The sequence below is a fragment of the Phacochoerus africanus genome, chromosome 8, assembly GCF_016906955.1.
Source record: "Phacochoerus africanus isolate WHEZ1 chromosome 8, ROS_Pafr_v1, whole genome shotgun sequence".
Taxonomy (NCBI): Eukaryota; Metazoa; Chordata; class Mammalia; order Artiodactyla; family Suidae; genus Phacochoerus; species Phacochoerus africanus.
This window is the reverse complement of record NC_062551.1, coordinates 57914856-57942850: the sequence shown is the minus strand read 5'-3', so window position 1 is coordinate 57942850 and position 27995 is coordinate 57914856. Positions and strand designations below refer to the sequence as shown.

At 50.4% G+C, this 27995-nt stretch overlaps 2 protein-coding genes and 2 non-coding genes across 4 annotated transcripts; 2 read left to right on the top strand and 2 right to left on the bottom strand.

Annotated features, from left to right (window-relative positions):
* Positions 1-183: 183 nt before the first annotated feature.
* LOC125132688 (cationic amino acid transporter 3-like) lies at positions 184-9193 on the top strand. Its single transcript, XM_047790320.1, has 12 exons — positions 184-307; positions 3823-4219; positions 4787-4945; positions 6251-6428; positions 6630-6742; positions 6882-7104; positions 7278-7402; positions 7496-7598; positions 7778-7977; positions 8175-8341; positions 8614-8722; positions 8890-9193. The coding sequence occupies exons 2-12, from the start codon at positions 3850-3852 to the stop codon at positions 9009-9011; spliced, it is 1869 nt and encodes a 622-aa protein (XP_047646276.1). The 5' UTR covers positions 184-307; positions 3823-3849; the 3' UTR covers positions 9012-9193.
* Positions 1416-1522, bottom strand: LOC125134728 (U6 spliceosomal RNA). The gene has a single exon (XR_007136740.1). It is a non-coding gene; the product is annotated as a U6 spliceosomal RNA (small nuclear RNA).
* Positions 9194-16639: 7446 nt separating the features above from the next.
* LOC125132721 (cationic amino acid transporter 3-like) lies at positions 16640-26202 on the top strand. Its single transcript, XM_047790368.1, has 13 exons — positions 16640-16763; positions 20278-20674; positions 21242-21400; positions 22706-22883; positions 23085-23197; positions 23640-23692; positions 23961-24130; positions 24304-24443; positions 24537-24639; positions 24819-25018; positions 25216-25382; positions 25656-25762; positions 25931-26202. The coding sequence occupies exons 2-13, from the start codon at positions 20305-20307 to the stop codon at positions 26064-26066; spliced, it is 1896 nt and encodes a 631-aa protein (XP_047646324.1). The 5' UTR covers positions 16640-16763; positions 20278-20304; the 3' UTR covers positions 26067-26202.
* LOC125134727 (U6 spliceosomal RNA) lies at positions 17872-17978 on the bottom strand. The gene has a single exon (XR_007136739.1). It is a non-coding gene; the product is annotated as a U6 spliceosomal RNA (small nuclear RNA).
* Positions 26203-27995: the final 1793 nt, after the last annotated feature.

Below are 27995 nucleotides of genomic sequence, written 5' to 3'. Positions count from 1 at the left end.
TTGCAGGTGCCTAAAAGGAAAAACATATAAAGAAACAAGAAAAAAAAACCCCAAAAACCTTGCCCTGAGGGTAACCACAGAAGAGTCACTGGCTGATTGCAACACTGCAGGTGATCCTGCTCACCCAGCCCCACCCCCAGCCCCACCCCCAGCCCCATGCCAACAACCCAAGGTTAATTGAGTCTAGTCTTTTGTGCTCGGTAATTTCCTGCTTTCGTTTTTGGAGATGTGTCAGCTCCAGGCCCGCACAGCTTAACCTCAGCCTCCCTGTGTAATCCAGTGCTCCAGGCTCTGCTCCAAGAATCCGGTGAGTCTTGGTATCCCCTTCTTCTGGAGGAGACTGGGTGCTGGGTTCAGCTTCTCCTGGATATTTGTTGCTGTTGTTGTTGTCTCTTTGGGGCCGCACCTGCGGCATAGGGACGTTCCCAGGCTAGGGGTGGAATCTGAACTGCAACTACCAGCCTTTTGCCATAGCCACAGTGATGCTGGACCCTAAACCCACTGAGCGAGGCCAGGAACTGAACCCCCATCCTCCTGGATACCAGTTGGGTGCATTGCTGCTGAGCCACAGTGGTACTCCTTGGCTCTTCCTAAAGAGACCTCTGCCATCCCAGGGGTGCAGCTGGGTCAGCCTGGCTTAGCCTGAGGGTGGAAAGACCCATCCTGCACAGGAAAGCAGGAGCTGGCAGGTGTGAGGGTTTGTGTGGGAAGAGGTGGGGGTAGGGAGATTACATCCATGTCCAGAGGCTCTAAGACTAGTGCTTAGGTTTGTGTTCAGACAACAGGAAAAATTGCCCTTATGTAAGGTGTATGACCTGGGGACCACTGACTTCAGGCTCCTGTCTACTACCTGGCGCACTGTATCTGCAGATACAAGGATGACCTGAGGGACTTGGCAGCATCCTGGATTTGGTATCCATGAAGGATGACTGTGTGATGATTTATATCAAGTCCCCTTGGGGGGTTTGTTTCAGCCAGTAACTCTGTGAAGCTGGCTCTATTGTTTATCACTGGCAGCGGCAATTTTAAAATTGGTAATAAAATACACAACAAAAACTATTTAAAAATTTTTCAAGTTTTATGGAAGTATAGGTGATTTCCTTCCTTCATCCTTTCTTTTCATTTTTTCTTTTGCTTTTTAGCGCCACATCCACCGCATATGGAAGGTCCCCAGCTAGGGGTCAAATCAAAGCTACAGCTGTCAGTCTACACCACAGCCACAGCAACGTGGGATCCAAGCTCACAGCAACGCCAGATCCCTAACCCACTGAGCGAGGCCGAGGCCAGGGATGGAGCCCACATCCTCATGGATGTTAGTCAGATTCGTTTCCCCTGCACCTCAATGGGAACCCCCGATGATGGCTGATTTTCAGTGTTTTGATCATTTCTGCTTTACAGCAAAGGGGTTCAGGTATAAGAGCATGGAATGCTTCATGACTGTGTGTGTCATCCTGGCGCAGGGGCCATGCTAATCTTCTTTGCAAGATTCCAGTTTTAGCAGAGGTGCTGCTGAGGCAGGCACCCTTGCTAAGCAGTTTTAAGTGTGCAGGTCACTAAGTTGACGTACATTTACGTATTTGCTGAGCAGCCAATCTCCAGACGCTTTTCATGCTGTAAACCTGAAACCGTGTCCCCATTGGACAAGGGCTTCTCATTGTCCCCTCACCCAGCTCCTTTCAACTTTGTGTCTCTAAGGATCTGACTCCTTTGGGTACTTACTTCATGGCGGTGGAAAAACACAGTATTTGTCTTTTGGTGATGGGCTCCTGTCACCTGGCACAATGTCCTCAAGCTTCCTCCAGATTGTAGCACAGGTCAGATATTGCTGTCTTTGTGTTCCCTTCATGGCCCAGTGGTTAACGAACCTGAGTAGGATCCATGAGGATTCGAGTTCAGTCCCTGGCTTTGCTTGGTGGGTTAAGGATCAGGTGTTGCCATGAGCTTTGGTGTAGGTCACGCACGTGGCTTGGATCCCTGTTGCTGTGGCTGTGGTGTAGGCTTGTGGCTGCAGCTCTGATTCCACCCCGAGCCCAGGAACCTCCATTGCTGAGGGTGTAGCCCCAAAAAGCAAAAAAGAAGAAAAAAGAAAAAAAGAAACATTGTCTTTTGAAGGCTGACTCCTATGCCACTGTCTGTATAGACCACACTGTTAGCCTCTCGTTCATGGATGGACACGGGAGCTGCTTCCGTGTGTCAGCTTTGGTGACTAATGCTGCTGTGAACAGGGGTGTCCACAGCTCTCTGAGACCATCTTCTCCGTTATTGGAGGGTATCCCCAGAGGGGGAGTGTTGGATTATATGGGAAAGCATTTTTAGTTTTTGGAGGAACCCCCGTCTTTTCTCCACAGAAGCTGCTCCTTTTCCACTCATCCTAACAGTGCTCGAGATTGGTCAGAAGCATTTGAAAAAGAGGCAAACGGGGGTGCTGAGCAGTACATGACGTGTTCAAAGGCACAGGTGTGGGGGCGGAGCCGAGATGCGAATCAGCGTTTCCTGGCTCTTGGAAAGCTTGCTCTTCACCAATGGGCTGAGCTTGGGCTTTGGAGGCTCCATGGGCAGGAGCTTCCTGAAGATGACCTTGTTCACTGGATCAGCCTGGCCCTCAGAGCTGGGTAGTGGGGAGACATTGTGTGCCCCAAAGTTTAGGAGACAGAATCCTGTCACTTCTGATTGAGAATGAAGGTGGGTCCCTTTCCTGCAGGCAGCTGGGAGACAGACCAGTGTGGTTTGATGCCTTGACTGAGCTGGGCTAGAGTCTGTCCCATCTCCTTCTGCCTGAACTCACAGTTCCAACTCCATGTCACTCTGCAAGCGGTGACACAGAAAGTGGTCCGTTTTCAGGAACCTTGGTGTAGAAAGATGTGGAGTCTCAGTTCTCTGATAACCTAGCCCCTTAAAAGTCACTTTGCACATAGCAAGGAAGGGAGGGGATAAGGATGGTAACAATTTCCCTTGTTTTATGGAGGAAAGGAGGACAAAGATGGCACATAGTTTGTACACAATCAGACAAGCTGATGCACAGCAGAGCTGAATTGGAACCAGCAGATCTGGTTGACTTCAGTTCTAAAATCATCATTCTTAGCCACTCAGCTTATACCAATTAAGAGGCTGCTGTGTGTGCCAGGCACTGTTTTAGAAGCTTTTGCTCCTGAAGGGGCAGGAATCTTGGCTTTCTAGATTCTTTGGCTGGTCTGATCATGACATTTATGTAGCAGATGAACAAATTTAGTTTGTCAGGTACAGGAGGCCCAGAGAAACTCAGAGGCTCAAAGACAGTCAGGCACCTGAGGCTTATATGCTCACTTCCTGAGCTTAAGGAGAAGGGGGTGGGCATCTGGGGGTTCTCAGGGGAGGGAGACAGCCCCCAGGAAGCTGGGAGGAGAAATGCTTGGGAAGCAAATGTTTGCCCATTTATTTAGAGATGTTTTTCTGAGATAAAAGGTTATCTATGGAAATAGCTCTCTTCCTGGCGTGGGCTTTCTGTCTAAGTTATTGAGCAGTTAAGGGAGAGGCAAGAGCTGTTCCTGAGTCTTCTGGGTCTTCATTGCCTTCAGCTCCAAACAGTGCACATGTAAAGTGGTGCATTTTTGGGGGAGACATAATTCTCTCCCCTCCCTTCTTTGCAAGCAGCCCTTCCAGTAACTTTGAACCATGTGGAATGTCTTCCTTAGATTTGAGGAATCCAAAGCTCAGAGATGGAGAACGTGCGCCACGTACCCTTTACCCGCTGCTAACATAACTCCATTGCTTCGTGGAGTCAGACTCCCAGGGTCAAGTGTGGATGGACATTCTTGGGGACTTTGTGACTTGTTTTCTCTGCAGGGCGGAGCCTCCTCAACTCTGTCTGGGATGTTGGGTCGGCATGTTCGCCAATTTGGTGAGAAACTGGTCCGAAGGCAGCCAGTGGAGCCCAGGGACGAGTCTGAGATTCCCACACCTCATCTAAACATCTTCAGCCTAGTGGTCTTTGGTGTGAACAGAACCCTGAGGGTTGGTGTGTACATCCTGGCTGGTGCCGTGGCCGTGTATGTAGCTGGACCTGCAATCATCATCTCTCTCTTGGTGGCTGGCATATTTAACCTTTTGTCTGGATTCTACCTCACTGAGTTGGGGGCCCGGGTACCCCACTCTGGTTCTGTGTATTTCTACAGCTATGTGACAATGGGACAACTGTATGCCTTCATCACTGGCTGGACCCTCATACTGCCTTTAGTCCTTGGTGAGATGATGGGAGCGGGGCATGCTGTGGGCTTAAGACCAGGGACCTGGGAGAGAGAACTGGGGTCTTCCCTCGTTCATCAGCCCTTTGTCATTGACCTTGTGGAGGGAGTCAGGTCGTCGTGGCAGAAACCCCTCCCCCTGCATTCTCCTTGGCTCTATCCTGTCATCATAAAATGACTGGACCCAAAACCTAGAAGGAGGGGGAAGTGTAGGGAGTGGGTGCGAGGGAGGCACATCCCACAGGCTCATCCCTCAGCATTTGAAAGGCTTTGCTCAGCTGTTGTCTTCCTGCGATTTCCCTGTACCAGTCGAGTGGGTTTTCAGCCCTCATCTCCCAGCCCTGCTGGTCCTACTTCCCTGTGTTCTTTTCTTGCATAACCTCCATCTCCTCCTAACATATCACATAGCTGATTTAGTCACCTGGCCCTGCCCCCCAGCCCATGAAGAGAAACTTTGAGACGGGGTATGTTGTCTGTTTCTTCCCCCCCACCCCTCAAATCCACTCCAGGGTGTTCGTAGGGGTTCAGTTACTGTCCTTTCATGAATCTACCTTCTGCCACTGCAGCCACCGCCTACTTGACCAGGGCCTGGAGCTACACCTTTGACAGCCTGATCGGGAACCACATCTCGCAGGTGTTAGAGGGAACGTTCTCTGAGCATATGCCCTCGTTCCTGGCCCCATACCCAGACTTTGTTGCGCTGGCCCTGGTGCTGCTGATGGCTGGTAAGAAGGGGTCAGAGCTAAGCCGGGGAGCATGGACTGTGAATGGGGGAGCTGGGGTGGGAAGGGCTTGGGTCCCAGAATGGTTGGGGTATTAGGACTGGAGGGAAAGGGTGAGGAAGGCAAAGCTTAGCCCATTGTTTTCCACCTTTGGAGCACTGACGTTTGCCCACGGGTGGGGGCTGTCCTGTGCTCCCCGAATTACACTTTTCCTTCCTTCTTTCTTTCTTTCTTTTAAAATACAGCTGCATGTGTGGCATATGGGAGTTCCTCAGGCTAGGATCTGAATCCAAGCCCATCTGTGACCTACACCGCAGCTCATGACAACACTGGATCCTGAACCCAGTGAGTGAGGCCAGGGATCCAACCCGCATCCTCCAGAGGCAAGGCTGGGTACTTAACCTGCTGAGCCACCGTGGGAACTCCTGTAAAATCACTGCTGGATGTTGACTAGCACCCCTGGCCTTTGCTCCCCCATGTGACACGTGACAGTCAGAATGTCTCCAGATGTGGACACACCTCCATCCGGGGACACAATCAGCCCAGCTCCAAATCGCTGATAGACTGACAAGTTTCCTTGTGTATACTAAGAACAAGGATATTCTTATTTGTTTATTTAATTCATTAATTAATTAATTTATTTTTATTTTTTCTATTTCTTGGGCCACTCCCGCGGCACATGGAGGTTCCCAGGCTAGGGGTTGAATCGGAGCTGTTGCCACCCACCTACACCAGAGCCACAGCAATGCCATATCGGAGCTGTGGCTGCAACCTACACCACAGCTCACGGAAATGCTGGATCTTTAACCCATTGAGCAAGGCCAGGGATCGAACCCACAACCTCATGATTCCTACTCGGATTCGTTAACCACTGCGCCATGACGGGAACACCCACGGATATTCTTTTAAAGGAAAGGAGATTCTCAGAGCAAGAACAAATCTACTATTTGTCTCAGCTTTATTGAAATATCATTCACATACCACATTGTCTTAGTTTATGTTATACAGCATGGTTATTTGATAGATGTATGTATTGTGAGATGATTGTCACAATAAGAAATGAACCATCTCAGAGTGTACAATTCCTTGGCACTTAGGACATTCACAGTGTTGCACAATCAACATCTCCCTCTACTTCCAAACATTTTTATCTCCCCCGAAGGCAGTCCTGTACCCACTGAGCATCACTGTCCATCCCCCACCCCACCTCAGGTCCCCAACCCTAAGCCCTTGACCACCACCAGTCCCCTTTCTGTCTCTGCGGATTTAATTATTTTGGAGGTTTCACACTTTCCATCTTTCCCACAGGGCTAGTGCTTCTGGGAGTTCAGGTGACAGAACTGGTTAGAAAATTATCTGCAGGCTTCAATGTTTTGGTTCTCAGCTTCGTCATCCTCTCTGGCTTCATTAAGGGAGACCTGCACAACTGGCAGCTCACAGAACAGGACTACAAACTGGCCACATCTGGATCCTCTGACAGCTATAGGTCAGGAGGGTCCTCTTGCCCGTAGTCCTGCTTAGAGGGGGCTGCAGATGTGGGAATATGGTGGAAACGGAAGAGACCTTGGCTGATGGATCCAGATGATGGAGTTCTGGAGCCCAGGTCCTGGGGCATAAACGGAGGAGTCCAGTAGAGATGTCTGAACAGCCTCCCCCACGCTCTTCCCCATCCCTTCTCTCACCACAGCCTGGGCCTTCTGGGTTCTGGAGGGTTTGTGCCCTTTGGCTTTGAAGGGATTCTCCGAGGAGCAGCAATGCCTTTCTACTCATACTTTGGTCTTAATGCCATTATCACTACAGGTAACATGGTCATTTGGGCTGCCCTTGAGCAATGGGGTTGGCAGTTGATGAGGCTGCTTTTGGAGGTGGGAGGGGGAAGAATATTGAATGATTTCACAGCTGTGTGTTTTCCTGACCTGATGCTCCCACCATCCTGCAGGGAGAGAAACCCCCAACCCTCAGCGTTCCATCCCTTGGAGCCTAGGGATCGTCATTTCCATCTGCTTTTTGGTCTACTCTGGTGTCTCAGCAGCTCTCACCCTCATGGTGCCCTACTACCAGGTTCATCCTAACAACCCCTTGCCACAGGCTTTTCACCATGTTGGGTGGGCTCCTGCCGGATACTTTGTGGCTGTTGTCATCCTGTGTGCTCTTTTTCACAGGTCAGTGTCAAAGCTTTCTCTCCATGTACCGTCAGATGCTCAGGCATCCTCTCTCCTGGGATTGAGGGAGGAGAGGGAAAGACACCTCACCCCATGTGGGACCAGGGAGCAGAAAGCAGGTCTGTCCTGCTTCTCTACATCCTCACACGTGTTCCCATTATTGTCTTTTCCAGCCTCCTGCTTATCATGTTGACCATGTCTCGATTGATTCAAGAAATGGCAGAGGATGGGCTCCTTTTCCGGGGACTTGGCCAAATCCATGCCCGAAGAGGCATCCTGGTTTTTGCAACTCTTTCAGGTCCATAAACACAACTCAGCCCTTCTTTGATCAATTTCTTTAGCTTGGATATACCCAGTGGCTTCTCACTCCCTCCCTTGACCCTTGTTCTAGGGATCCTGGCAGTATTTTTCGAGATCTTTCATCTTGTGGAACTCCTGTCAATTGGGGCCCTGTTTGTTTCCTTCCTTGTGGCTTTTTGTGTCCTGGTCCTCAGGTGAGACTCCACTACACGTTGACTGGGGGTCTTGGGCTCATGGAGGTTGACAGTATGATCCCCTCCTGCTGCTTCCTAAATGTCCTGCTGGGCTTGAGTCAGGAAAGCAGTGGACTAGGCTGTCTGATGCTGGATGAATAGGCGCAGCTGTTCATATTACCTTTATACCTCTAATTCAGGTACCAGCCAGACAAGAACTTCAGCAAGAAGGAGAAGGTAGAGGAAGAAATGGAGATGGAGCCTATAGTTGGAGCAAGTCCTTTGGAATCTGTGCCTGAAGCAGGAACCTCAAACCCTCTAAAGAGTCTGTGGGACCCTGTCAGCACCATCCCCACTCTGAAATCTGGCCAGATTGTCTATGGATGCGCCTTCCTGCTGGGTGAGCACTGGGACTTCTCTTTGGTCACCTTCTGAGATGGACAGGATGGGAAGGGAGTGGGCGGGCTGGCAGCTGAGGAGTCTTGCAGATGTGATGGCCCTTCCTGGGGTGGGCAGTGTGGGGGAGGGATGACCCGAGGTCTTGACCCATTTGGCCTCTGGAGTTGAGCCTGCTGTCCTCCCCCTTGACCCTTGCAGTTCTCCTGCTGACCATCCTGAGCCTGCTTCTGGCCCTGTGGCCCAGCCAAGTGTTCTCTGGAGACCCCGGGTTCACAGCAGGGGCTGTGCTGCTGCTGCTGCTCATTGCGGGGATCACTGCCATCATTTGGAGGCAGCCCCAGAACCCCTCTCCTCTTCCCTTCAGGGTAGGTGACCTTATGTGCCCAGCTGTCCAGGCTGAGGGGGTGAAGTCGGCATGCTTTGAGGTGAAGCCTCCTTTGCTGGACCAGGGAAGGGGGGACTTGCTCAAACCAATGGACCTTCCCTGGTCCCACCCAGTGCTTCCCCCAACCCCCGGTCTCAGTGGACCCTGAGTGCACAGCCTGAGGAGGACTGGGTTCTCCCCGCCCACGTGGGGGAGGTGCCTCCCTCTCCGACTTGGGTGCTGTGTTCAGGGAGTCCCTGGCTTTGCCCCCAGGTCCCTGCTCTGCCCGTCCTCCCAGTGCTGAGCATCTTTGTGAATGTCTACCTGATGATGCAGATGTCCTTTGTGACCTGGGCCCAGTTTGGTATCTGGAATGCCGTCGGTGAGTGGCTGTCTAGGATGAAGAGGCCTCTTGAGGGACAGAACCCAACCCCTTTCCTAACCCCTCTGTTCACAAACTGTGTCAGATGCCCTAACAGGAGGCCTGCTGGGCATTCGTAAGTGGGGACAGCACCTAGTTTTCTTCTCATGGTCTAATTTCCCTGCTAGGATTTGTCATATACTTTGGATATGGGATCCGACACAGCCCGGAGAAGAAGAGGGATCCACAGCCACCAACCTCCAACTCCCAGAGTCTGCGTGAACACACCCCTAGTGCTGAATCCTCTTAACCACAGGAAGTAGATGCTGTGTGGTTCCCTCCAAACACGGGAGGTGTCTTGTGGTTCAAAGGACACTGGGAGCCTCTGAGGGGTGTGAAGGTGGGATGCATCTACAGCCGTGTAATTATTCCTAGAGGACAAAATGACTTTCTGTTGTACAATTTTAAGTAAACTTTTAAAAGCATAAGATACATACACAAAAGTATGCTTCATAACTCCGCAACAGCGAGATGCATTTTCTCAAAGAACATATCACAATATACCCAGAACCCAGAGGGAGAAATAAAACTACTAAGCTGCACATAAGAAATAGGTACTCATAGGGTTCTCCTGTGGCACAGTGGGTTAAGGATCCAGAACTCTCACTGCTGGAGTTACTGCTGTGGTGTGGGTTTGATCCCTGGCCCAGGAACTTCCATATGCCAGCAGAGGCACGACCAATAAAAAAAAAAAAAAAGAAAGAAAAAGGAACAACTACTCAGCCATGAGAAAAAAAAAACACAAAAAATCTAGAACTAAAACTCTCAACATCTTAAGCCACTCATTCCGTCTTCCATGGCAGGCACTTCTTTTAAAAAATTAAAATATTTATTTATTTGTTTGTTTGTTTGTTTATTTGCTTTTTAGGGCCACACTCACGGCATATGGAGGTTCCAAGGCTCGGGGTCTAATTGGAGCTACAGCTGCAGGCCTACACCACAGCCGCAGCCATGCCAGATCCAAGCCTCGTCTGCAACCTACACCACAGCTCACAGCAATGCCAGATCCTTAATCCATTGAGAGAGGCCAGGGATCAAACCTGCAACCTCAATGTACCTAGTTGGCTTTGTTTCCACTGTGCCATGATGGGAACTCCCTGCAATATTTATTTTGGCCGTGCCTGCAGCATGTGGAAGTTCCCCAGCCAGATATCTAACCCATGCCACAGCAATGACCAGTGTCACAGCAGTGACTTAATTCATTGAGCCACCAGGGAAGTCCAAAAACTTAACAGTATTTTTTTTTTCTTTTTCTTTTTTGGCTGCCCCCTGGCACCTGGAAGTTCCCAGGCCAGGGATCAGAACGGAGCCACAGCTGTGACCTACCCTATGGCAATGCCCGATCCTTTAAGCCACTGTGCTGGGCTGAGGATCAAACCTGTGTCCTGGCATTGCAGAGAGACAGTTGATCCCGTGATCTTGCTGCCCCACAGGAGGAACTCCTACATATTTTAAATCACCTACCATTTGTTTAAGTTGAAGTAAGAGTCAACTGCTACATTGTGTTTTTGGTTCTGTTTGTTTGTTTCTTTCTTTTCCGCTGTACAGCATGGGGACCAACTTACACTTACATGTATACATTTTTTTTCCACCCTTCGTTCTGTTGCGATATAAGTATCTAGACATAGTTCTCAATGCTACTCAGCAGGATCTCATTGTAAATCCTTTCCAAGTTGCATCCAATAACCCCAAGCTCCCGATCCCTCCCACTGACCCCCCCCCCACCCCCGGAAGCTGCAAGTCTGTTCTCCAGGTCCATGTAAGTCCCTTTTGATAGTTTGTGCTCAGTGTCACTTGATGCGTGTCATGGTCTTGTCACCCCTTCACCACCACCTGCCATTCCCCTGCCGCCACCACCACCCTGCCCCTCTCCCCTTCCTGCTCCTGGGCTTCCTTCCCTGAGGAGCGGGGCTCCTCTGCTCTGACATCCAGGTCCCCTGCTCTGCCTGTGTGCTCAGCTCTCCAGCAAACAGAGCTGCTTGGAGAAGGGGCCCAGGTCACCCTCCCCTTTGTCTCCTCCCTCCCTTCCTGCAAGGCTGGGTGCAGGCAGGATGCTTGTTGAATGCTTTTGTTGCCTGACTTCACAGCAGAGGTTTTAAGCTCCCCTTCTCCTGGGTGGGGTGCAGCTGGGCTTGGGGGTTGCCCACCCTGGAGCGTCTCAGGCCACGTGCAGACTGTGGAGAGTTGAGTAGAGTTAAGAAGACTGGGAGGGAGCAGGGATGTGAGGGGTCGCCGGTCTGGCAGCCCCCACTTCTCTGGGTCCTTGATGATCAAATGAAATCATGTGTCCGTAGAAATAATACACAAACAATATTCATAAGAATAGGAAAAAGCTGGAGTTCTCTTGTGGTACAGGGGGTTAAGGATCTGGAATTTTCTCTCCTTATCTCTGGTTTGATCCATGACCTGGGAACTTCCACATGCCACAGGTGCAGCCAAAAAAAAAAAAAAAAAAGAAAGAAAAGAAAGGAAAGATGTTTATTTGAGCCAAAGTGAGGACCGTAGCAGGGGAGACAGCCTTCCAGTAGCTCTGAGGACCTGCTCCATGGAAGCATCGTTTTCAGCATAATTTTCTACCTTATTAAAATATAGGTCAGGCATCAACCATGACCAGGTAGTTTCCTTCAGGATTTCAAAAAAGACAGACTTAGTCCTCAGACAGCGAGACAGCGGGACCCTCGGGTCCGGGTGGGAAGGAAACCTTATCGTTTAGTGAGTGTTGCCATGGAGCCCATAAGCCGGGAGTTGTTCATCCTCATCCTCCAAACAGACCTCCTTGACCTCAGTGGTGAGAGCAGATGTGCCGTGAGGGTCTGACCGGCTGTCGTAGCTGCACACAACGTTCAGGCTGAAGCCTGTACCAGCCACCCTGACGTCCCCACACCTCAGTATGTGAACACCTTCTCCATCACGAGCACTGGCAAGTCTTAGAGCCATGTGACCCAGCAATTCCTCTGCTGAGGATCTTCCTGAAAGCCCTGAAAGCACACCCTGGAAGAGACACTTGTCTCTTCACGTTTAGAGTAGTGTAAGTCACGTGAGCTAAAATGTGGAGCAGCCCACGTGCCCACTGACCAAAGAATGGATAAGCCAAACATCATATGTGCAAACGACAGAGCATCATTCAACATCAACAAGGCAGGGAATCTCACACACGCTACAACGTGGAGAAACCCAGTGGACAGTTTACTAACTGAAACAGCCCTGACGGGAAAGGATGAATATTGAAGGATTCCCTTCAGTGCAGCACCGGGAGGGGTCAGATTCATGGAGACAGAGTGTAGGGTGGAATTGCCAGAAACAGGGAAAGGAGAAGGGGCATTGTGGGCAAGTGGGTACAGAGGTTCCGTTTTGCAAGATGCAGAAAGTCCTGGAGTTTGGTGGCACAAAAGGTGAGCATACTTAACAGGACTGAACTGCCTACTCGAAGATGATGAAAATGGCCACTTTTGAGTTCCCATTGTGGCTCAGTGGTTAACGAATCTGACGAGGGACCATGAGATTGCGGGGTCCATCCCTGGCCTTGCTCAGTGGGTTGAGGATCCAGCATTGCCGTGAGCTGTGGTGTAGGTTGCAGACGCAGCTCGGATCCCGAGTTGCTGTGGCTGTGGTGTAGACCGGCAGCTACAGCTTGGATTCGACCCCTAGCCTGGGAACCTCCATAAGCTGCGGGAGCAGCCCTAGAAAAGGCAAAAAGACAAATAAATTAATAAATAAATAAAATAAAATGGCCACTTTTATGTACTGTGTATTTTAGCCCGGTACAAAGAAATCTCAGAACCATCCTCTGAGAGTAACCACAGACGTGTCAAGGGCTGATAGCAACACTCCAGATGCTCCCACCCAGCCCCAGCCCCAGCCCCAGCCCCAGCCCAACAACCCAGGGTTTAAGCCTAGTCCTTGGTGCTCAGGAACTCCCTCCTTCCCTCTTTGGAGATGTGGCAGCTCCAGCCCCACACAGCTTAACCTCAGCTTCCCTGAGAGATCCCTGCTCCAGGCTCTGCTCCAAGGATCCAGTAAGTCTTGGGTATCCCCTCTTCTGGAGGAGACTGGGTGCGGGGTTCAGCGGCTCCTAAAGAGACCTCTGCTATCGCAGGATGCAGCCGGGTCAGCCTGGCTCAGCCTGAGGGTGGGAAGACCCATTGTGCACATGAAAGCAGGAGGAGCTGGGAGCTGTTGTGTTTGTGTGAGAAGTGGAGGGAGTTGGCTCAGTGTCTGGATTCTAAGACTCGTTTTTTTGGACCTGTGCTCAAACAGCAGTAAAGATGACCCTTATATAGGGTTTGTGACATGAGAACCACTGACTTCAGTTTGCTGTGTACAGTTGGAGGTCTGGGTTTCCTCCTCTGCGGATTCCCGGAGCACTGTAACTGAGGGACTGACCTGAGCACCTGTGGCTTTTGGTATCTGTGGAGGAGGGCTGATGGTGATGCATATGAATCAACACTGGGCTTGCTGACCCTGTGATGCTGGCTCAGAGGACACATTACTGGCATTAATTGAACATATGGTGGTAGGAGTTGCTGTTGTGGCTCAGCGGAAGGGAATCTTACTAGCATCCCTGAGGACACAGATTTGATCCCTGGCTTCACTCAGTGGGTTAAGGATCCGGTATTGCCATGAGCTGTGGTGTAGGTAGCAGACGTGGCTTGGATCCCTGATTGCTCTGGTTGCATAAAATTAACCATCTCCACCATTGTACATGTACAGTTCTGTACCATTAAGTACATTTCCATTGTCCTGCGACCAGTCTCAGAACCCTTCTCTTCTTGTGCCCATTTAACAACAACTCCCCGTTGCCCCCTCACCTCAGCTCCTGGCAAACCAGCGATTGACTTTTCTGTCTATGAATTTGATTCTCTGGGTATCTCATAGAAGTGGAATCATACACTATCTGTCTTTTTGTGATTGGTTCATGTCACTCAGCACAGTGTCCTCAAGGGTCCTCCATGGTGTAGCAGGGGTCAGCCATTGCTGTTTTCTCAGGCTGAATCATATTCCACTGTCTGTATGGAGCACATTGTGTCTGTCCATTCCTTTGGGGATGGACATAGGAGAAGCTTCCATGTCTGAGCTACTGTGAATAGTATTGGTATAACCATGGGTGTACGGTTATCTCTTTGAGACGCTGTTTTGAGTTCCTTTGGGTCTATACCCAGAAGCTGAATTACTGGACCATAGGGTAAATCCATTTTCAATATTTGAGGAATGACCATATTTTATGCATAGTATCTCCTCCCTTCTCCATTTTACTTTCCTACTCACAGTGCCCAAGGGCTCGTCCGTAGTATCTGAACCAGAAGAACACAGACTCCCAGAGAATGAAATGACTTCTCCAAGGGCACAGAGGTGTTGGTGGGGCCAAGATTCTTTTTTAAATTCTTTATATTTTTTATATTTGTCTTTGGGGCTGCATCCGAGGTATGTGGAGGGTCCCAGGCTAGGGGTCGAATCAGAGGTGTCGTTGCCAGCCTACACCAAAGCCACATCAAAGCAGGATCTAAGCTGCATCTGCGACCTATACCAGAACTCAGGTCCATGCAAGATCCTTTACCCACCAAGTGATTCCGGGGATTAAACCTGCATCCTCATGGATGCTATTCAGATTCGTTTCCAGTGAGCACGGAAACTCTGAGCCAAGATTTTTTTTTTTTTTTGGTCTTTTTGCCGTTTCTAGGGCTGCTCCCACGGCATATGGAGTTCCCAGGCTAGGGATTGAATTGGAGCTGTAATTACCGCCAGCCTACGCCAGAGCCACAGCAACGCGGGATCCGAGCCTCGTCTGCAAACTTCACCACAGCTCACGGTAACATCAGATCCTTAACCCACTGAGCAAGGCCAGGGATCGAACCCGCATGGTTCCTAGTCAGATTCGTTAACCACTGCACCACAACGGGAACTCCATGAGTCAAGATTTTAATCAGAGTCCCCTGGCTCTTTGAATGTTTGCTCTTAACCACAGTGCTAACCATGGACTTTGGAGTGTCATGGGCAGAGGCTTCCTGAAGATGAAGAATGAAGGGTTGCTCCCTTTCCTGCAGGCAGTTGGGAGACAGACCAGTGTGGCTAGATGCCTTGACTGAGCTGGGCTAGAGTCTGTCCCATGTCATTCTGCCTGAACTCGCAGTTCCAACTCCATGTCACTCTGCAAGCAGTGACACAGAAAGCAGTCAGTTTTCAGGAACCTTGGTGTAGAAACCTGTGGAGTCTTAAGTTCTCTGATCACCCAGCCCCTTAAAGAGTCACTTCATACATAACATGGAGGGGATGGAATAATGATGAAAATTTCTTGTTTTATAGAAAATAGAAGGACAAAGATGGTACATAGTTTGTACGAAAGCAGACAAGCTAATGCATAGCAGAGCTAGATTTGAACAACAGAGCTGGTTGATTTCAATTCTAGAATCATCAGTTCTAGGGGAGTTCCCCCTGTGGCTCAGTGGAAATGAACCTGACTAGCATCCATGAGGACGCAGGTTCGATCCCTTGCCTCACTTGGTGGATTAAGGGTCTGGCTTTGCTGTGGCTGTGGTGTAGGCGGGCAGCGGTAGCTCAGATTCTACCCCTAGCCTAGGATGCTCCATATGCCGTGGGTGCAGCCCTAAAAAGACAAAAGACAAAAAAAAATCAAAAATAGAATCATCAATTCCCAAATCAGCACCTTATGCCAATTAAGCAGCTGCTGTGTGTGCCAGGCACTGTATCACTGTATCAGAAGCTTTTACAGATTTCCCACTGTGCCTCATCAGGTTAAAATCCCAACTAGTATGTATGAGGATGTGGGTTGGATCCCTGGCTTTCTCAGCAGGTTAAAAATCTGGCATTGCTGTGAGCTGTGGTGTAGGCTGCAGTATCAGCTCTGATCTGCTGCTGCTGTGGTTGTGGTGTAGGTAGGCAGCCACAGCCCTGATTGGAACCTTAGCCTGGGAACTTCCATATGCCCTGGGTATGGCCCTAAAGAACACAAAAAAAGAAGCAGCTTTTGTTTCTGAAGGGACAGAAAACTTTTCTCTCTTTTGCTTCTGAAGTTTTGCTTCTTTTTTTTTTTTTTTTTTTATCTTTTGACGTTTCAGGGTGAAACCTGCAGCCTATGGAGGTTCCCAGGTTAGGGGTCCAATTGGAGTTGTAGCTGCCAGCCTATGCCAGAGCCACAGCAAAGCCAGATCCGAGCCGTGTCCATGGCCTACACCACAGCTCAAGGCAATACTAGATCCTGAATCCACTGAGCGAGGCCTGGGATGGAACCCACAAACTCATGTTTCCCAGTCGGATTCCTTTCGATTGTACCACAACAGGAACTCCTGCTTTTGCTTCTGAAGGGACAGAAAACGTCTTTCTTTTGCTTCTGAAGCTCTTGCTTTTGCTTCTGAAGGGACAGAAAACTTTTCTTTGCCTGGTCTAATAATTACATTTCCCTAAGAGATGGACGAATGTAGTCTGGTATCTAGAGGAGGCCCATAAACACTCTGAGGCTCAAAGGCAGTCGGGCACCTGGGGTTTATATGCTACCCAGAGCCAAGGAGAAAGGGTGGGGTTCTAGGGGTTCAAAGGGGAGGGAGACAGTGCCCAGAAGGATGGGAGGAGCAAAGGTTTGCCACTCCGTGAAGTCTTTCCAAGGTAACAAGTGACCTGTGACAATAGCTCTCTTCCTGGCATTGGCTCCGATCGGCCCCCTAGCCTCGGAACTTTCATATGTTGCAGGTGCCTAAAAGGAAAAACATATAAAGAAACAAGAAAAAAAAACCCCAAAAACCTTGCCCTGAGGGTAACCACAGAAGAGTCACTGGCTGATTGCAACACTGCAGGTGATCCTGCTCACCCAGCCCCACCCCCAGCCCCACCCCCAGCCCCATGCCAACAACCCAAGGTTAATTGAGTCTAGTCTTTTGTGCTCGGTAATTTCCTGCTTTCGTTTTTGGAGATGTGTCAGCTCCAGGCCCGCACAGCTTAACCTCAGCCTCCCTGTGTAATCCAGTGCTCCAGGCTCTGCTCCAAGAATCCGGTGAGTCTTGGTATCCCCTTCTTCTGGAGGAGACTGGGTGCTGGGTTCAGCTTCTCCTGGATATTTGTTGCTGTTGTTGTTGTCTCTTTGGGGCCGCACCTGCGGCATAGGGACGTTCCCAGGCTAGGGGTGGAATCTGAACTGCAACTACCAGCCTTTTGCCATAGCCACAGTGATGCTGGACCCTAAACCCACTGAGCGAGGCCAGGAACTGAACCCCCATCCTCCTGGATACCAGTTGGGTGCATTGCTGCTGAGCCACAGTGGTACTCCTTGGCTCTTCCTAAAGAGACCTCTGCCATCCCAGGGGTGCAGCTGGGTCAGCCTGGCTTAGCCTGAGGGTGGAAAGACCCATCCTGCACAGGAAAGCAGGAGCTGGCAGGTGTGAGGGTTTGTGTGGGAAGAGGTGGGGGTAGGGAGATTACATCCATGTCCAGAGGCTCTAAGACTAGTGCTTAGGTTTGTGTTCAGACAACAGGAAAAATTGCCCTTATGTAAGGTGTATGACCTGGGGACCACTGACTTCAGGCTCCTGTCTACTACCTGGCGCACTGTATCTGCAGATACAAGGATGACCTGAGGGACTTGGCAGCATCCTGGATTTGGTATCCATGAAGGATGACTGTGTGATGATTTATATCAAGTCCCCTTGGGGGGTTTGTTTCAGCCAGTAACTCTGTGAAGCTGGCTCTATTGTTTATCACTGGCAGCGGCAATTTTAAAATTGGTAATAAAATACACAACAAAAACTATTTAAAAATTTTTCAAGTTTTATGGAAGTATAGGTGATTTCCTTCCTTCATCCTTTCTTTTCATTTTTTCTTTTGCTTTTTAGCGCCACATCCACCGCATATGGAAGGTCCCCAGCTAGGGGTCAAATCAAAGCTACAGCTGTCAGTCTACACCACAGCCACAGCAACGTGGGATCCAAGCTCACAGCAACGCCAGATCCCTAACCCACTGAGCGAGGCCGAGGCCAGGGATGGAGCCCACATCCTCATGGATGTTAGTCAGATTCGTTTCCCCTGCACCTCAATGGGAACCCCCGATGATGGCTGATTTTCAGTGTTTTGATCATTTCTGCTTTACAGCAAAGGGGTTCAGGTATAAGAGCATGGAATGCTTCATGACTGTGTGTGTCATCCTGGCGCAGGGGCCATGCTAATCTTCTTTGCAAGATTCCAGTTTTAGCAGAGGTGCTGCTGAGGCAGGCACCCTTGCTAAGCAGTTTTAAGTGTGCAGGTCACTAAGTTGACGTACATTTACGTATTTGCTGAGCAGCCAATCTCCAGACGCTTTTCATGCTGTAAACCTGAAACCGTGTCCCCATTGGACAAGGGCTTCTCATTGTCCCCTCACCCAGCTCCTTTCAACTTTGTGTCTCTAAGGATCTGACTCCTTTGGGTACTTACTTCATGGCGGTGGAAAAACACAGTATTTGTCTTTTGGTGATGGGCTCCTGTCACCTGGCACAATGTCCTCAAGCTTCCTCCAGATTGTAGCACAGGTCAGATATTGCTGTCTTTGTGTTCCCTTCATGGCCCAGTGGTTAACGAACCTGAGTAGGATCCATGAGGATTCGAGTTCAGTCCCTGGCTTTGCTTGGTGGGTTAAGGATCAGGTGTTGCCATGAGCTTTGGTGTAGGTCACGCACGTGGCTTGGATCCCTGTTGCTGTGGCTGTGGTGTAGGCTTGTGGCTGCAGCTCTGATTCCACCCCGAGCCCAGGAACCTCCATTGCTGAGGGTGTAGCCCCAAAAAGCAAAAAAGAAGAAAAAAGAAAAAAGAAACATTGTCTTTTGAAGGCTGACTCCTATGCCACTGTCTGTATAGACCACACTGTTAGCCTCTCGTTCATGGATGGACACGGGAGCTGCTTCCGTGTGTCAGCTTTGGTGACTAATGCTGCTGTGAACAGGGGTGTCCACAGCTCTCTGAGACCATCTTCTCCGTTATTGGAGGGTATCCCCAGAGGGGGAGTGTTGGATTATATGGGAAAGCATTTTTAGTTTTTGGAGGAACCCCCGTCTTTTCTCCACAGAAGCTGCTCCTTTTCCACTCATCCTAACAGTGCTCGAGATTGGTCAGAAGCATTTGAAAAAGAGGCAAACGGGGGTGCTGAGCAGTACATGACGTGTTCAAAGGCACAGGTGTGGGGGCGGAGCCGAGATGCGAATCAGCGTTTCCTGGCTCTTGGAAAGCTTGCTCTTCACCAATGGGCTGAGCTTGGGCTTTGGAGGCTCCATGGGCAGGAGCTTCCTGAAGATGACCTTGTTCACTGGATCAGCCTGGCCCTCAGAGCTGGGTAGTGGGGAGACATTGTGTGCCCCAAAGTTTAGGAGACAGAATCCTGTCACTTCTGATTGAGAATGAAGGTGGGTCCCTTTCCTGCAGGCAGCTGGGAGACAGACCAGTGTGGTTTGATGCCTTGACTGAGCTGGGCTAGAGTCTGTCCCATCTCCTTCTGCCTGAACTCACAGTTCCAACTCCATGTCACTCTGCAAGCGGTGACACAGAAAGTGGTCCGTTTTCAGGAACCTTGGTGTAGAAAGATGTGGAGTCTCAGTTCTCTGATAACCTAGCCCCTTAAAAGTCACTTTGCACATAGCAAGGAAGGGAGGGGATAAGGATGGTAACAATTTCCCTTGTTTTATGGAGGAAAGGAGGACAAAGATGGCACATAGTTTGTACACAATCAGACAAGCTGATGCACAGCAGAGCTGAATTGGAACCAGCAGATCTGGTTGACTTCAGTTCTAAAATCATCATTCTTAGCCACTCAGCTTATACCAATTAAGAGGCTGCTGTGTGTGCCAGGCACTGTTTTAGAAGCTTTTGCTCCTGAAGGGGCAGGAATCTTGGCTTTCTAGATTCTTTGGCTGGTCTGATCATGACATTTATGTAGCAGATGAACAAATTTAGTTTGTCAGGTACAGGAGGCCCAGAGAAACTCAGAGGCTCAAAGACAGTCAGGCACCTGAGGCTTATATGCTCACTTCCTGAGCTTAAGGAGAAGGGGGTGGGCATCTGGGGGTTCTCAGGGGAGGGAGACAGCCCCCAGGAAGCTGGGAGGAGAAATGCTTGGGAAGCAAATGTTTGCCCATTTATTTAGAGATGTTTTTCTGAGATAAAAGGTTATCTATGGAAATAGCTCTCTTCCTGGCGTGGGCTTTCTCTCTAAGTTATTGAGCAGTTAAGGGAGAGGCAAGAGCTGTTCCTGAGTCTTCTGGGTCTTCATTGCCTTCAGCTCCAAACAGTGCACATGTAAAGTGGTGCATTTTTGGGGGAGACATAATTCTCTCCCCTCCCTTCTTTGCAAGCAGCCCTTCCAGTAACTTTGAACCATGTGGAATGTCTTCCTTAGATTTGAGGAATCCAAAGCTCAGAGATGGAGAACGTGCGCCACGTACCCTTTACCCGCTGCTAACATAACTCCATTGCTTCGTGGAGTCAGACTCCCAGGGTCAAGTGTGGATGGACATTCTTGGGGACTTTGTGACTTGTTTTCTCTGCAGGGCGGAGCCTCCTCAACTCTGTCTGGGATGTTGGGTCGGCATGTTCGCCAATTTGGTGAGAAACTGGTCCGAAGGCAGCCAGTGGAGCCCAGGGACGAGTCTGAGATTCCCACACCTCATCTAAACATCTTCAGCCTAGTGGTCTTTGGTGTGAACAGAACCCTGAGGGTTGGTGTGTACATCCTGGCTGGTGCCGTGGCCGTGTATGTAGCTGGACCTGCAATCATCATCTCTCTCTTGGTGGCTGGCATATTTAACCTTTTGTCTGGATTCTACCTCACTGAGTTGGGGGCCCGGGTACCCCACTCTGGTTCTGTGTATTTCTACAGCTATGTGACAATGGGACAACTGTATGCCTTCATCACTGGCTGGACCCTCATACTGCCTTTAGTCCTTGGTGAGATGATGGGAGCGGGGCATGCTGTGGGCTTAAGACCAGGGACCTGGGAGAGAGAACTGGGGTCTTCCCTCGTTCATCAGCCCTTTGTCATTGACCTTGTGGAGGGAGTCAGGTCGTCGTGGCAGAAACCCCTCCCCCTGCATTCTCCTCGGCTCTATCCTGTCATCATAAAATGACTGGACCCAAAACCTAGAAGGAGGGGGAAGTGTAGGGAGTGGGTGCGAGGGAGGCACATCCCACAGGCTCATCCCTCAGCATTTGAAAGGCTTTGCTCAGCTGTTGTCTTCCTGCGATTTCCCTGTACCAGTCGAGTGGGTTTTCAGCCCTCATCTCCCAGCCCTGCTGGTCCTACTTCCCTGTGTTCTTTTCTTGCATAACCTCCATCTCCTCCTAACATATCACATAGCTGATTTAGTCACCTGGCCCTGCCCCCCAGCCCATGAAGAGAAACTTTGAGACGGGGTATGTTGTCTGTTTCTTCCCCCCCACCCCTCAAATCCACTCCAGGGTGTTCGTAGGGGTTCAGTTACTGTCCTTTCATGAATCTACCTTCTGCCACTGCAGCCACCGCCTACTTGACCAGGGCCTGGAGCTACACCTTTGACAGCCTGATCGGGAACCACATCTCGCAGGTGTTAGAGGGAACGTTCTCTGAGCATATGCCCTCGTTCCTGGCCCCATACCCAGACTTTGTTGCGCTGGCCCTGGTGCTGCTGATGGCTGGTAAGAAGGGGTCAGAGCTAAGCCGGGGAGCATGGACTGTGAATGGGGGAGCTGGGGTGGGAAGGGCTTGGGTCCCAGAATGGTTGGGGTATTAGGACTGGAGGGAAAGGGTGAGGAAGGCAAAGCTTAGCCCATTGTTTTCCACCTTTGGAGCACTGACGTTTGCCCACGGGTGGGGGCTGTCCTGTGCTCCCCGAATTACACTTTTCCTTCCTTCTTTCTTTCTTTCTTTTAAAATACAGCTGCATGTGTGGCATATGGGAGTTCCTCAGGCTAGGATCTGAATCCAAGCCCATCTGTGACCTACACCGCAGCTCATGACAACACTGGATCCTGAACCCAGTGAGTGAGGCCAGGGATCCAACCCGCATCCTCCAGAGGCAAGGCTGGGTACTTAACCTGCTGAGCCACCGTGGGAACTCCTGTAAAATCACTGCTGGATGTTGACTAGCACCCCTGGCCTTTGCTCCCCCATGTGACACGTGACAGTCAGAATGTCTCCAGATGTGGACACACCTCCATCCGGGGACACAATCAGCCCAGCTCCAAATCGCTGATAGACTGACAAGTTTCCTTGTGTATACTAAGAACAAGGATATTCTTATTTGTTTATTTAATTCATTAATTAATTAATTTATTTTTATTTTTTCTATTTCTTGGGCCACTCCCGCGGCACATGGAGGTTCCCAGGCTAGGGGTTGAATCGGAGCTGTTGCCACCCACCTACACCAGAGCCACAGCAATGCCATATCGGAGCTGTGGCTGCAACCTACACCACAGCTCACGGAAATGCTGGATCTTTAACCCATTGAGCAAGGCCAGGGATCGAACCCACAACCTCATGATTCCTACTCGGATTCGTTAACCACTGCGCCATGACGGGAACACCCACGGATATTCTTTTAAAGGAAAGGAGATTCTCAGAGCAAGAACAAATCTACTATTTGTCTCAGCTTTATTGAAATATCATTCACATACCACATTGTCTTAGTTTATGTTATACAGCATGGTTATTTGATAGATGTATGTATTGTGAGATGATTGTCACAATAAGAAATGAACCATCTCAGAGTGTACAATTCCTTGGCACTTAGGACATTCACAGTGTTGCACAATCAACATCTCCCTCTACTTCCAAACATTTTTATCTCCCCCGAAGGCAGTCCTGTACCCACTGAGCATCACTGTCCATCCCCCACCCCACCTCAGGTCCCCAACCCTAAGCCCTTGACCACCACCAGTCCCCTTTCTGTCTCTGCGGATTTAATTATTTTGGAGGTTTCACACTTTCCATCTTTCCCACAGGGCTAGTGCTTCTGGGAGTTCAGGTGACAGAACTGGTTAGAAAATTATCTGCAGGCTTCAATGTTTTGGTTCTCAGCTTCGTCATCCTCTCTGGCTTCATTAAGGGAGACCTGCACAACTGGCAGCTCACAGAACAGGACTACAAACTGGCCACATCTGGATCCTCTGACAGCTATAGGTCAGGAGGGTCCTCTTGCCCGTAGTCCTGCTTAGAGGGGGCTGCAGATGTGGGAATACGGTGGGAACGGAAGAGACCTTGGCTGATGGATCCAGATGATGGAGTTCTGGAGCCCAGGTCCTGGGGCATAAACGGAGGAGTCCAGTAGAGATGTCTGAACAGCCTCCCCCATGCTCTTCCTCATCCCTTCTCTCACCACAGCCTGGGCCTTCTGGGTTCTGGAGGGTTTGTGCCCTTTGGCTTTGAAGGGATTCTCCGAGGAGCAGCAATGCCTTTCTACTCATACTTTGGTCTCAATGCCATTATCACTGCAGGTAACATGGTCTTTTTTTTTTTTTTTTGTCCTTTTGCTATTTCTTGGGCCGCTCCTGCGGCATATGGAGGTTCCCAGGCTAGGGGCCGAATCGGAGCTGTGGCCGCCAGCCTACGCCAGAGCCACAGCAACGCAGGATCCGAGCCGCGTCTGCAACCTACACCACAGCTCACGGCAACGCCGGATCGTTAACCCACTGAGCAAGGGCAGGGACCGAACCCGCAACCTCATGGTTCCTAGTCGGATTCGTTAACCAATGCGCCACGACGGGAACTCCGGTAACATGGTCTTCATGTGTACTTTCCGGCTTTGCCCAGTTTGGGCTGCCCTTGAGTAATGTAGTTGGCAGTTGATGAGGCTGCTTTTGAGGGGGGAGGGGGAAGAATATTGAATGATTTCACAGCTGTGTGTTTTCCTGACCTGATGCTCCCACCACCCTGCAGGGAAAGAAACCCCCAATCCTCAGCATTTCATCCCTTGGAGCCTAGGGATCTTCATATCCAGCTCCTTTTTTTTTGTCTTTTTGCTATTTCTTTGGGCCACTCCTGCGGAATGTGGAGGTTCCCAGGCTAGGGGTCCAATCGGAGCTGTAGACACTGGCCTACGCCAGAGCCACAGCAACACGGGATCTGAGCCGCGTCTGCAACCTACACCACAGCTCACGGCAACACCGGATCGTCAACCCACTGAGCAAGGGCAGGGATCAAACCCGCAACCTCATGGTTCCTAGTCGGATTCGTTAACCACTGCGCCATGACTTGAACTCCTCCAGCTGCTTTTTGACCTATTCTGGTGTCACAGCAGCTCTCACCCTCATGATGCCCTTCTACCAGATTCATCCTTACAGTCCGTTGCCACAGGCTTTTCACCATGTTGGGTGGGCTCCTGCTGGATACTTGGTGGCTGTTGTCATCCTGTGTGCTCTTTTATACAGGTCAGTGTCAAAGCTTTCTCTCCATGTACCGTCAGATGCTCAGGCATCCTCTCTCTTGGGACTGAGGGATGAGAGGGAAAGACACCTCACCCCATGTGGGACCAGGGAGCAGAAACCAGAGCTGTCCTGCTTCTCTACATCCTCACATGTGTTCCCATTATTGTCTTTTCCAGCCTCCTGGTTGTCATGTTGGCCCTGTCTCGGTTGATTGGTGCAATGGCAGAGGATGGGCTCCTTTTCCGGGGACTTGGCCAAATCTATGCCCGAAGAGGCACCCCCCTCGTGGCCGTCCTGGTTTCTGCAACTCTTTCAGGTCCATAAACACAACCCAGTCCTTCTTTGATCAATTTCTTTAGCTTGGATATATCCAGTGGCTTCTCACTCCCTCCCCCAACCCTCGTTCTAGGGATCCTGGCAGTACTTTTCAAGATCTTTCATCTTGTGGAACTCATGTCAGTTGGGGTCCTGCTTTCTTACTTCCTTGTGACTTTGTCTGTCCTGGTCCTCAGGTGAGACTCCACTACACGTTGACTGGGGGTCTTGGGCTCATGGGGATTGAAGGGGAGCTAATGAGCATGTGTCTTCTAAGTGTCCTGCTAGGCTTCTGGAAGGAAAGAGGTGGGTTAGACCGACCAATGTTGGATGCGTAGAGGCTGCTATTAACATTGCCTTAGATCCTCTGCTTCAGATACCAACCAGACCAGAGTTTCAGCAAGAAGGAGAAAGCAGAGGAGGAAATTCAGCTGAAGCATACAGCTGAAGAAAGTCCTTTGGAATCTGTACCTGAAGCAGGAACCTCAAATCCTCTAAAGAGTCTGTGGGACCCTGTCAGCCCCACCCCAACTCTGAAATCTGGCCAGATTGTCTATGGATGCGCCTTCCTGCTAGGTGAGCACTGGGACTTCTCTTTGGTCACCTTCTGAGATGGACAGGATGGGCAGGGAGTGGGCGGGCTGGCAGCTGAGGAGTCTTGCAGATGTGATGGCCCTTCCTGGGGTGGGCAGTGTGGGGGAGGGGTGACCCGAGGTCTTGACCCATTTGGCCTCTGGAGTTGAGCCTGCTGTCCTCCCCCTTGACCCTTGCAGTTCTCCTGCTGACCATCCTGAGCCTGCTTCTGGCCCTGTGGCCCAGCCAAGTGTTCTCTGGAGACCCCGGGTTCACAGCAGGGGCTGTGCTGCTGCTGCTGCTCATTGCGGGGATCACTGCCATCATTTGGAGGCAGCCCCAGAACCCCTCTCCTCTTCCCTTCAGGGTAGGTGACCTTATGTGCCCAGCTGTCCAGGCTGAGGGGGTGAAGTCGGCATGCTTTGAGGTGAAGCCTCCTTTGCTGGACCAGGGAAGGGGGGACTTGCTCAAGCCCATGGACCTTCCCTGGTCCCACCCAGTGCTTTCCCCCAACCCCCTGTCTCAGTGGACCCTGAGTGCACAGCCTGAGGAGGACTGGGGTCTCCCCACCTAGGTGGGGGAGGTGCCTCCCTCTCCGACTTGGGTGCTGTGTTCAGGGAGTCACTGGCTTTGCCCCCAGGTCCCTGCTCTGCCCGTCCTCCCAGTGCTGAGCATCTTTGTGAATGTCTACCTAATGATGCAGATGTCCTCTGTGACCTGGGCCCAGTTTGGCATCCGGAATGTTGTGGGTGAGTGGCTTTCTGGGATGAAGAGGCCTCTTGAGGGACAGAACCCAACCTCCTTCCTAATGACCTCTCCCCACAAACTGTGTCAGACGCAATAATAGGGTACCTTCTGGGCATTTGTAAGTGGGGAGAGGGCCTGCTTTTCCTTCTCATGGTCTCATTTCCCTTCTGGACTGGCCATATACTTTGGACATGGGATCCGACACAGCCTGGAGTTTAAGAGTGATCCACAGCAGCAGTGTTCAGATTCCAGACCCTGGATGAACACACCCCTGGTGCTGAATCCTCTTAAGCACAGGAAATAGATGTTCTGTGGGTCCCTCCAAAAGAGCAAATGCTTTCTGATTCAATGGAGTTTTTAAGCCTCTGTTGTGTATGAAGGTGGGATGCATTTAGAGCCTTCTATTTATTGCTGGTGTACAAAATGACTTTAACGTGTAATGTAAAGTAAATTTTTTTTAAAATTTTTTATAAATGAGTTCACTTCTTTTAATTCACTGGTTCTCAGCACAGCACTGTTAAAGCCAAGGCATGATCCCTATTCTGTAGATGAGGAAGCCGCCTTGCATACCTCAGGAAGTGTCCTAGGTAAGAGGCTGAGCGGTGCTCTGACTCCAGGCTTCTTGCTCGGGGCAGTGGTCTTGCCCAGGACGGTAGCTGCCTGGGAGAAGGTGCTTCGGTGATACTCGCTCCAGTCATTTGTGGGAGGCTCTCCTGGACTCCAGGCCTTTCAGCCTGGTCATGGTGTGTTTGCTTCGGAGCCTGTGGCCACCGCTCCCACAGCCATCCTGTTGTTCCTCCTGATAGACCTCGGGGATGCGCTCATATCCACCATGAACTTGCGGTCGCTTGTACTGATTTCTCGTGGGCCAGGTGATAGTTGGGGAGGGACCGCGCTCTCAGGGGGCACCCCGAGCATCCTCCCAGCCTTCTGCTGAGGGCTTCCTTTGGAAGCTGTCAGAGGGCTCTGCAGACTCCCTTCTTCAAGAAGGCATTCGACCTCATCCATTTCATCGTCGCCTTCCTCTCCCAACGCAGAGTCTCCTGAATCCTCAGGAATCACCATGTTCAAGGCAGCACTTTCCTTCAACCAACAGACTTTGTCTTACCCTTGGAGAAGTTGCCCTGGTCTTTCGGCTTCCTGCCTCTCACAGTCTTTTTAATCTTTTTACTCCTTTGGAAGTTCTCCTTACACACCTCCCCAGTCTCCTCTTTCATGCTCTCTTCATCTGGACCTAATTTCCTACTCAGGATGGGTGTTTTCCCATGACCTCTTGGTTTTGCAGTCTGGCGATGTCTCTGTACCCCTGGAGGGCATAACATAAACCCTTAAAAGCATAACATGCATGCAGAAAATCATGCGCTTCATAAGTGTGCTGGCAAGACGAATTTTCACAAAGAAAGTACAACAAGGTAAGCAGCGACCAGAGGTCACATCGGAGCTATAGCTGCTGGCCTAGGCCACAGCCACAGCAACTCAGGATCCAAGCCGAATCTGCAACCCACACCACAGCTCATGGCAGGGCCAGATCCTTCACGCAATGATCAACGCCCGGCATTGAACCTGCAACCTCGTGGTTCCTAGGGTTTCTGATGTGCCACAATGCAAACGCCCAGAACAGTTTTTCTCCTTTTTTTTTTTTTTTGTTGTTGTTGTTGTCTTTTTAGGGCCGCACCTGCAGCACATGGAAATTCCCAGGCTAGGGCACGGCAATGCTTGGTCCTTAACCCACTGAGCAAGGCCAGGATGGAACCCGCATCCCCATGGATAGTAGTTGGGTTCATTTACCACTGAGCCAGGATGAGAACTCTGGGAACTGCTTTTTTTTTTTTTAAAATAAACTTTTGTGTGTGTGTGTGTCTTTTTAGGGCTGCATCCACAGCATATATCCACAGCATATAGAAGTTTCCAGGCTAGGGGTTAAATCAGAGCTGTAGCTGCTGGCCTTCAGCAATGCCACGGCAACACTGGATCGTTAACACCCTTGAGCTAGTTGGGGGATTGAACCTTCGTCCTCATGGATACCAGTCAGATTCATTTCTGTTGAGGCCTGACAACAACTCCTCAAGTGTGTGTTCTGATCGGGACTTTCTTCTTGACCAAACGTGAGTCAGCCTCCTCTGAGGCCTGCAGGGGAGCAAAATTGGCCACCCCAATAGGTGCCTCTTAGGCATGGGGATTATTTTGAGCTGAAAACAGCCCAGGCCCAAAAGACTCAGGGAGCACTTTCCTT

Coding starts and splice junctions, on each gene's coding strand:
- LOC125132688 (XM_047790320.1), top strand. CDS start 3,850: ATGTTGGGTCGGCATGTTCGCCAATTTGGTGAGAAACTGGTCCGAAGG. Junction 6,429..6,629: donor GGATCCTCTGACAGCTATAG/GTCAGGAGGGTC, acceptor CTCTCACCACAG/CCTGGGCCTTCTGGGTTCTG. Junction 8,723..8,889: donor TGGTATCTGGAATGCCGTCG/GTGAGTGGCTGT, acceptor TTTCCCTGCTAG/GATTTGTCATATACTTTGGA.
- LOC125132721 (XM_047790368.1), top strand. CDS start 20,305: ATGTTGGGTCGGCATGTTCGCCAATTTGGTGAGAAACTGGTCCGAAGG. Junction 24,640..24,818: donor TTGTCTGTCCTGGTCCTCAG/GTGAGACTCCAC, acceptor CCTCTGCTTCAG/ATACCAACCAGACCAGAGTT. Junction 25,763..25,930: donor TTTGGCATCCGGAATGTTGT/GGGTGAGTGGCT, acceptor TCATTTCCCTTC/TGGACTGGCCATATACTTTG.